At 39.1% G+C, this 9,851-nt stretch overlaps 2 protein-coding genes across 3 annotated transcripts; one reads left to right on the top strand and one right to left on the bottom strand.

Annotated features, from left to right (window-relative positions):
- Window positions 1-577: 577 nt before the first annotated feature.
- Window positions 578-5,002, bottom strand: LOC129797161 (zinc finger protein 431-like). The gene is made up of 4 exons (XM_055839502.1): window positions 4,868-5,002; window positions 4,050-4,808; window positions 925-1,887; window positions 578-844 (listed from the first exon to the last, which is right to left on the bottom strand). The coding sequence occupies exons 2-4, from the start codon at window positions 4,805-4,807 to the stop codon at window positions 649-651; spliced, it is 1,917 nt and encodes a 638-aa protein (XP_055695477.1). The 5' UTR covers window position 4,808; window positions 4,868-5,002; the 3' UTR covers window positions 578-648.
- A 530-nt stretch (window positions 5,003-5,532) lies between these two features.
- On the top strand, window positions 5,533-9,842 carry LOC129797156 (KAT8 regulatory NSL complex subunit 3). 2 transcript variants are annotated; one of them, XM_055839494.1, is made up of 4 exons: window positions 5,533-5,834; window positions 6,818-6,964; window positions 7,025-7,558; window positions 7,619-9,842. In XM_055839494.1, the coding sequence occupies exons 1-4, from the start codon at window positions 5,727-5,729 to the stop codon at window positions 9,755-9,757; spliced, it is 2,928 nt and encodes a 975-aa protein (XP_055695469.1). In that variant the 5' UTR covers window positions 5,533-5,726; the 3' UTR covers window positions 9,758-9,842. The 2 variants fall into 2 exon arrangements, with proteins under 2 accessions (XP_055695469.1, XP_055695470.1); XM_055839495.1 differs by lacking the exon at window positions 5,533-5,834 and adding an exon at window positions 6,363-6,574.
- The last annotated feature ends 9 nt before the right edge of the window (window positions 9,843-9,851 follow it).

Genomic DNA, 9,851 nt, shown 5'->3' with positions numbered 1-9,851 from the left:
AAACTGTGTTTTTTGTGACCAGAAAGCGACGCCGCGTCGATTGGCGTCCCCAGTTCAAAACTCTCAAAATCCGCGCCAGAAAAAGTCGTGCAAATTCCCCAAAAAAATCCGGGGAGTTGCGCCACCAAATTTTTACTGAACGTACTTTGGGGCCCCCTGAGCCACCCGCCAACTTTTGGCGCCCCAAAAATGAGTTTTTCCATGGAAAATTAATTTTTAAAAATTAATTTTTCAGCGCACTCCCCCCACCACAAAATGCTAGAGTGAGAGGAAAGTATTTTTCTCATGCTATCTCATCGGTTAATAAATTTAATTTACGCCGCCGCTGGAAACTAAACTCTTAAATTAAGATATAAAAAAATATCAATGTAAAATACAATAATACTCTTAAATTAAGATATATATTCTTAAGAATGGATAAGAGGTAAGAGAAAATCAAGTTTTTGAAAAAAAAATCCGTTAAAATTATTTTTCTTCAATTAAATAATAAATAAAAACAAATTTTTTTCATAGTTTATAGTGAAATTAGATGTAGCACGCCTTTATTAAATTCACCAAAATCCCAAAAATACAATTCTTGTAATAATACTACGTATAATAGGAATAGATAGGATACATGAATGATTCATTCATTATAAACTTTCACGTCTAAGCTTCATTCAAAGTGCTCTGATTGTGCATACTCTCGATATGCTGCTTCAAACCCTTCTTCGAGGTGAAACTGTCTGGGCATGAGGAACATCCAAGGCGTTTCGGAGTCTTTTTCTCGTCGCGCCCTTTGCATTTGTTGCCCAAAATGTGTCTCCTCAGATGGGTTTCTCGGGTGAAGAGTAAATTGCATTCGCTGAAAAGAACAAACAGAGCAATATTAAAAAAATATATATATTCCATCATCAAGAAATTGAATAAAAAAGGGTTTCTTACTCGCACTTGAATTGCTTCTGTGTGCGATGGGTTCTCCTATGACTGGAGAGATGCGAGGATGTAGTAAATGTTTTTCCACACTCTGGACATTCGTACGGACGAAAACCAGTGTGGGTACGCGTGTGATTGCGCAATGAGATGTCACTCCTAAAGGATTTTCCGCAAATGTCGCAAACAAGAACATTCTCATGCGTCAGGAGTACATGATTCTCCAGACTATCTTGATCTTGGAAAAAGTTACCGCACACGGGACACTGTAGGGTGACTTTTTCCGGATGATCAAGGATATGCACAACAAGTTGACTGGCATAGCGAAATGCGAGGTTGCAGTGTTCACATTTGTACTGAGTGGCTATTTTGTGCCTCTTCGCGTGAACGTTGAAGAGATTCTTTCTGAGGAACGTTTTTCCACATTCCGGACATCGGAATGATTCGTGAGGTGTTTGCTGTGATAGTATCCACGTGAAGTCAATTTTCTCCATTGGACTCAATGCTTCTGCTGTTGCTTCTTTCTCTTTTCCAATCTGATGATCACCACCAACGAGGGTGTTCTCCCTCCTATAGAGATTCCCACAAATTTCACACAAAACCCGTGTCTTGTGATTCCTCCCCGTGACCTCTGCTAATTCTTGGCTTTCACAGATATCATTGCAGAACATGCAGTACAGAGGGAATTTTCCCGTGTGAAATAATTCGTGCTGAATGAAATCATTGGGATTGTAGAATGTTTGGTCGCAGTATTTGCATTTGTAGGAATTGAAGATTTTGTGTCTCATCAAATGATCACCAATTAATTTCTTTTTCACCGAATTATCTTGATTTTTTGTACAACATGGACATGGCAGTACTCCCGATGTTGATGATTTTCCTTTTCTTCTCCTTTTATTGCCATTTGCCTTTCCACAATTTCTCATTGTGTGCTTTTTCAGGTCATACGACCTCGTATACTCAGAGCCACATTTTCTAGAAATATTATTAAAGAAAAAATATGTTGAGAAACTAAACTATTTTTACCTGTTAATCTAAGCCCTAAAAAAATTAGGAGCTTATCTACTTTTTATTAATTAATTTTAAAACTTAATGCACCTACCTTTTAAAAAAAAATTAATTAATTGCATCAAGTAAAAAATAAAACCTTGCCAAATTCAAATAAGAATCCAATTCTTCTGTGAGACTCATTCATTCACCAAAGGTTACAGCTGAGTTTACAAATCAATTTTTCAGCATAAACCAAACAAGAAAAAATAAAATTCTCCCCTCGAAGATGGAGTAATACATACAGAGAGGTGTAAGAAACTCCCCTATTTCTGTAGATTTAGCAATTTCTTCCCCATACAAACTTATATACTTCATTTTTCATATAAAAAAATGACAGAAACACCCCCTTTTTTATACATATGCGAGGGATGAAAATCACCCAGTCCAACCTGTATAAATTCATCACACTGAAAGGAGGGACGGAAGAAAAATAAACTTATGGGGAGCTCTCTTCAACATACATAATCTTTCAACGACATTTTTTGTCTTTTCTTTTCTCTTACAAAATATATTCTTGGTAATTTCTATACAATAAATACCCACTTTAAATAATTTAATCTAAGTCTTTGGAGAAGGGAATGAGAATAATTGGAGACAAGTTATAATTATTGTTATTACAATTCTATGTAAATGTGTATTTATAAGAGAAAAATAAAATAATTATACTATTCACATTATGTTGTATTTATAATAACATATTTTCTCTTCCGTCGTCAAGACAATTTTCATGCTCATCCCACCGATATGAAGAGCGAAAATTGAAAAGAATACGTGCTCAAAGAAATTCTTTCAAAGCGAGGGGTTCTGCTGGAGAATTTTTGCCGCGGTTTGCTCGCATGAAAAAATATTAGATTACGCTACATATGTACATACAATGAAGGAAGACTACGTATATGGTTCTGGGGTGAAGACACTCTTATAACGTGTATATTACATAGAAGCAGCTCCTTCACCCAAACCCTCCACCTCTCTAATTTGACTGTAAATCTCAAAGATTCTGGGCAGTGAAGGGAATTTTGAGCTTGCGCTTTTTAGCTGTCTGTCTACCATTGTATGTTGCCACGTCCCTTTTCCTTTAAAAAAAAATGTATATTCCTTTTCCGTTTGTGACTTTAGGGGAGTTTATGTATTATATCCAAATTGTTTCATCGTTTTCCATTACACAACCCTCACCCATTATTGCCTGCAGGTTTCATTTCCTTTTATATTCCCTATCAGGCATGCGAAATATGACTATGTACAATCAATATTTTTCGGTGTGGTGGAGTCTCGCAATTTTATTTTAGCAAAAAAATAAATTCAATTCCCTGTTTGATATTCTATCAGGCTTCACAGAAAAACAAATACCACGCCCGTCCAATAAATAAGAAAATATATTTTTTCTTTTAAATGCCACCCCATGAAATATGAAAAGGCAACAAAATATATCACATTTATAAAGGGAAATAAAAAAAATCGAAGAGCAAGAAATGCACAAAGTTGTTTTTTTACACCCTCATCAATTGCCCCCTTTTTCCCTGCTTGATTAAGAATTCCATTGATTTGTGAAGGGAAACGAAGAAATATTCATGATTTTGCGGCACATTGGGATTTAGAGCTCGGGTTCAACTGTGTAAAATCCACAGCTATTGCAATTGATTCTAATTAATTCCTTATTTTATCCTGAGATGATAATCATTATATAGAATGAGATTTTACAATCCTAAGTAGTAAACAATCAAAATTAATTTTTATTTTCCTCGCAAAATTAACTCTAAAAATCAAACTTTTCTTATTCAGTCGATTTTTTATGATAAATAAATTTAAAAAAAAAATCAAATCTGATTAAACTGAAGGAAATGCTAAAGATAGTCTTTCAAAAAGCAAAATATTTGAATTTTTTGGTACAGTGATGTCACCAAGTGAATCACAATATCGGCAGAGCAACAAAGCTTACTCCCTCGCTCTCCCCTTTTGATTTAAATACAAAATGTTATACTATTATGACACGAATGAGAAATAAATCAATACCAGAAGACTATTTGATGGAAAATAAATGTAAAATGAAATCTTTTTAGATTAAAAATGTATTTTTTGGGGGCACTTACTCGCATTTATGTAGTTTGGCAGTCCTGTGGATTCTTCTATGACTCGAAAGATGTGATGCTGTGGCAAAGGTTTTGTCGCAGTCTTCGCATTTGTAGGGTTTGTCACCTGAATGGAGGCGCAGGTGATCCTTGAGGGCTTTCCGGGAGCGAAAATTCTTCCCACACAGGTCACACATTTGAAGTTTTTCATGAGTATTATTGACATGGTCTTTCAGTTCTTTCAGATTCTCAAAGACAGTCTTACAGACGGGACATCTGTGGGGCTCGTCAGCAGTTGAATGACACGCTGAGTGCTCCACTAATTTCCCAGCATAGCGAAATGAGAGATTGCAGATTTTGCACTTGAATTGAGACTCCTTGAGGTGCCTTCGGAGATGAGCACGAAGTACCAGTCTATTTGAGCAGGGTTTCATGCATTCGGAACAGTGAAAGCTCTCTCCTGATACATTCTCTACATCCCCCTTTGGGGGAGTACTACATGGGACTATTGCTGTGTTTGCCTCAACTTCGAGATACTGCCTGACTTCATCTTTCAGGGGTGTGTCTTCTTCATCTTTTGGAATGTTGTAGTCCAATGGCTTCACATCGATTGCAAGTATATCACTAAAGCTTTCATTTTCAATAGGAACTATACCGATTGTGAGGAACGGGTCGATTTCAAAATCACAGATTTCTCCTTTGAGATGATCTTGTGGAATGAAGAATTTATCTTCATTGTCATACAAGTCCAGATCCATTGTCTCCGGTCCAATTTTCATGCTGAAATTATTCACCTAAATCAATTCCCGGTCCTATTTCCAGACAAAAGATAAACTTACGCGTATTCCACAAGACTCTTGTGATTGTTTTGGAATCGGAAAAAGGGAGAAATGTAGGAACAAAAGGAACCACCGAATTAAACTTCTTTCTTCTTCTCCATTTTTGACAGCACTGTGACAAAAAAGACATTGCGCGGGAAATCCGCGGAAAATTTGGTGGCGCTGTAGGTCAAAGAGGAAGTGAGAGAGAGATATATTTTCTCATGCTCTCTCACCGTGTTCTCTCTTCCCACGGCAACTGACTTTGTCTCCCTCCCACAATTACTTTTTCGCAATTTTCTCGCGTTTTCCGCCGAATTTCTCGGCGAAATTACGTTTTTTGTGACCAGGAGGCGACGCCGCGTCGTTTGGCGTCCCCAGTTCAAATCTCTCAAAATCCGCGCCAGAAAAAGTCGTGCAAATTCCACAAAAAAAATTCCGTGAGTTGCGCCACCAAATTTTTACTGAACGTTTTTTGGGCTCCCCTAAGCCACCCGCCAACTTTTGGCGCCCCAAAAATGAGTTTTTCCATGGAAAATTAATTTTTTTTAATTTTTTCGACTGTTACATTTCAAAATTCACCCACACACTCAAAAAAAGCTCACCTACACAAAATGCCAGAGTGAGAGGAAAGTATTTGATCACACATTTGTCGTGGGATGTTCATAGGACAAAAAAGTCCGTTTCCATACGCGTATTTTATTGGGTGACTGTCAAGAAACCGAGTGCAAGTCTAGCGCGAAATTTTCTCATTTTCTTCCTTAATTACTTGTTTTCTCCCTTTAATTCACAATCTAATCCCAGGAAGAATCAGTGAAGTGGGCAGTTGGCGTTGAAAAGCCACTGCCGGTGCTTCCTTGTGCCATATTTTGCGGTAAAAATGAAAGTGTCGGCAAACAAAACAATGTCATGCGGCGGCGAAGGCAGTGTGAATGAACTTAATCAAGACATGCTGGGAAATAACGGGCTTCCTTATCATCACACACATGTGAGTATTCTCCAATTGCTTTGGATTGTTTTATTTACAATTTACACCCACAAAACGCGCCCCCCATTGCATAAGATTTTTCTTTTCCGAATTGTGTGCCGGGGATGACTTTTTTCCTATTTCCCTTTTATGCCGAGATTTCGCAATGCCAGTACATAAAAACATAATCAAACAGTTTTCGGGGATACATGTATCTCATTGGAAGCTCTATGCTTTTATTTATGTATTTTCTTATCGGAATTTGTAAATTGCGAAATAGGAAAATGATAATTTTCTGACCCTTCAACCAATCACCCATGGAAATATTGTAGATTTCCTTTAGTCATTTCGTAGTATGTAGTTCATAACATAACAATAGATGTATAAAAAAAAACAATTTTATCTAATTTATTTTAATTAATTTAATGATTTAACTGCCAAATATTTTATTTTACCAAAAAAGTATTGCGCCAATTTTTCACATTTTGCTTTTTTGGCAAAGAATATTTCTGACGAAAATCCGTCGATGTCGAAATGATATCTCAATCAGTTAGTTTATGGGGTGAATTTTTTTTATAGACGACGCTGGCTGTCGAGAAAAGTTTTTTTCGTAAAAAAATTGTAAAATTCCAATTTTAACCCAAAATTTTTATCAATAGACTCTTTTTCCTTTATCAATTATATATCGTATGATAGTGAAAAGTGCACTTTTTCCATTTTTCCCCACGAAAAACTAATTGCAAAAAGTTGCTGACGTTTGGGTAAGAAAAAAGACCAAAAAAGAAATATTTTTCAATGAATAATAAAGAAATTAGGAGGTTTCATTTGATAAAAATGCAGACAATTGATAGAATTGTTCGTGCAATAATTATTTTTGACCTTGGAAATAATCCAAGTTAAAAGAAAAAAAAAGAAAATCAATTTGCAAACATAACCACAAACTTGTGACTCACAAAAGGTCTCCTCTTCAAATTATCTCTCCGGAAACAATACTTTTTTCGCAGTTTCGGTGCGAGTCTGCTGTGGAAATGGAACATAGCTATTCTCGTGATTGGAGGCCTGCAGAAAACAGCAAAGTCATGTCAACGAGAACTATTATGGTCAACAGAGCACCACAGTGCCCCTCGTGTCACGTACACGCCAACGATGAGGTAAATACAATATTGTCACAAATCACTCCCAAACTCCGCCACCACCTGTGCTCTCTACAGGGAATTGATGTCGATGAGCAGCACAAGTCGTCGGCTCTGCCGTATGACGAGGATGAGGCCATGAAAGCCATGGAGTACACAACGCAGATTGCCTACTGTGTGAAGAACAGCAATCCCGATGAGGACGACTGGGAGGAGAAAGTTAACAAATTCGGTTGGACGGTGGTGCAGCAGAATCTCTTTGCTAAAGTTGCCAACATTCTCGATCTCGATCGGCTGGCACGTCTAGCGCGAAAGAGTCGCGAGCACGAGTCTGTCTTCCGGAGGGCAGATATCGACAAGAGTTGCCAGAGAATGCGACAGGCACTTGCTGCTGTTAACTGGGACGTCAGGCTAACGCAGTGGCTTCATGGTGTACTCATGGAGCATCTCCCGCCGTGCTACATGAGCCTCTATCTCGATATCTTGCAAACACTCAAGGCAAAGCTACCAGCCATGGTGGACAAGATGATCTTTGGTCGTACCAGTCATGGTATGCATGAAATTATGGGACCCGTGATGAAGGAACCGTGGGAACCAAAGATTAATCACAAAGTAAGTACAAATCGCACAAATCTCGTCTTTTCTTTACCCTTAAAATTGTTTTTCTTGCAGAATCGTAAACTGCCCAATCAGCCAATAATTATAATTCTCCCAAATGGACCATCCGTGAGTCCCGCAAGCAATAGAATGCAGAAATGGTTTGCTCTTTTTGCCACAATGGGCTCCGTAGTGCCGATTGCAATCCATGCTGGCGGTGTGGCAATTCAGAAGCAAAATATGCAGACAGTCGTTGAGCAACTTGTCACAGTTTCACGGGCAAAAATTCAAGATATTCGTGCTGAATCCCCGGGGAGACCAATCATTCTTGTGGGATTCAATTCAGGGGCTGCATTGGCACTACAAATTGGTGTTTTGGAGTCAGCCAGCTCGATTGTTTGCATGGGATTTGCCTACAATACCATGCAGGGTATCCGGGGGTGTCCTGATGATCAAATTCAAGAGATCACAACGCCAATATTGTTTGTAATTGGGCAGAATTCAGCACGAACAAGTCAGGAAGAGATTGAGTCTCTGCGTGAGAATATGATAGCTCAAACGAGTTTAGTGATTGTGGGTTCAGCCGATGATGCCCTGCGTGTGAATACGAAGAAGAGGCGCATTGAGAAGGTTACGCAGGCCATGGTAGATAATATGGTAATGGATGAGGTGGCTGAATTTGCGACATCGTGCTTAATTAATCCTCCTGGTCCGCGCCAGCTGCCAGGTGGAGGACTCAATCAATCATCCGTGGCTACACCCAATGGGGTGAATACCATCACAACAGCACGTAAAAGGAAGATTACGGGTGATTCAGAGAATGGAGGTGATGAAAAACCCAGTCCGACAAAGACTCCCCGTCCTGTTGGACGTCCCAGGCTGAATAATAAGCCCATTCCGGGGAAGACACCCAAGAAACCGATTCCCACAAGTGGAATTCTTCAGCCATCGAGTGAGGCTCTTGATATTGCTATTCAGAGTATTTTGCCACAGGAGGGAATTACCGAATTGGTACCTCCGGATGCACTTCCTACTCATGGAGATATTGTTAAGACAAAATCACCCATTATGACGTCCTATGAGATCGTTCAGGGGAAGATTACGCAAAAAGTAGAGTACAAACCCATTATTCCAAGTGGAGCTGTTAGTAGTTTGGTATCTGGGAGAGCTCCGAATTCCACAACGGTTTCAGGCGTTGGAGGAACACCCATTGTCTTACCCATGATACAGAGACCCAAAGTGAAGATGGTACCGCCGAATCAATTTGTGCAGCTCAAGCCGGGAAGTATGGAGAATGTGGGAACAACATCGCAGGTGTTCACAATAAAGAGCGGAAGTACCGTTGCCACACCCACAAAGACGCCTCAATTGTACACGATAAAGACATCCACGGGCAATAAGGTGATCTCAATGAAGAAACAATCCCCACAGGCGCCTCAGTTGGTTACAGTGTCCTCAAGTGGTTTGCCCAACAAGTTCACAATCATGAAGACCACAAAACCAATGATTACATCCAGTAGTGCCGAAAAATCCCAACCAGACTTATCCAGTACTAACATCTTCGACATCCCCATTGTTTTTGCGGATAATGAGGGTAATATTCATGAATCTGATGCATCCACTGAAGATGCAGATCTCTCAAATGAGAGCGCAATCATTGTTAGTCCTAAGAAGGATTCAGAAACGTCCAATACGAGAATTATAAATCTCGTTCCCGCCACAAAGGCAGGTGTTGGAAGTAGTGGTAAACAGGTGGTGTTTATCAATCGCAACACAATGAATATGAAGCCAAATATCATCTCAAAGAATGTCCCACCACTCAAGTATACAAAAGTTGTGGTTTCATCAGCAGGAGGACAATCGAGCTTCAGGCAAATTAATTCCGGAACTCCCGTGGTAACGAGTAGTATGCAAATTGTTGGGAATAAAGTTGTCAAAGTGAAGGCGAGTGACATCGAACGGAGTGGCGTCATGACATCCACCAAGCCCATTGCAACGTCTAAACTTCAGCCCATCATTATTAATGTGGATTCAGATAAGGCAGGAAGATCCACCACCGGAGAGGGTACAACAAAAATACCACACACAATCTACGTAAAGCCAAGCGGTGCCATAAGGCAGATTCCGGGGATTCTCAATAAGAATCTCACGGTGAAGAAACTCGTAAATATTGTTCAGCAGAATAAGAATCGACCTGATGCACCGTCAGAGTAGTTTGTGGATCATTTTGGAATTTTGTGAAAGCTTTTCTTTGTTGCAAAAATAAAAATGTATTAAATAATAGATCTGGATCAACTAATTTTGTGTT

The sequence above is a fragment of the Lutzomyia longipalpis genome, chromosome 1 (genome assembly GCF_024334085.1).
Source record: "Lutzomyia longipalpis isolate SR_M1_2022 chromosome 1, ASM2433408v1".
In the NCBI taxonomy this organism is placed as follows: Eukaryota; Metazoa; Arthropoda; class Insecta; order Diptera; family Psychodidae; genus Lutzomyia; species Lutzomyia longipalpis.
This window is presented reverse-complemented; position numbering and strand designations above follow the sequence as displayed.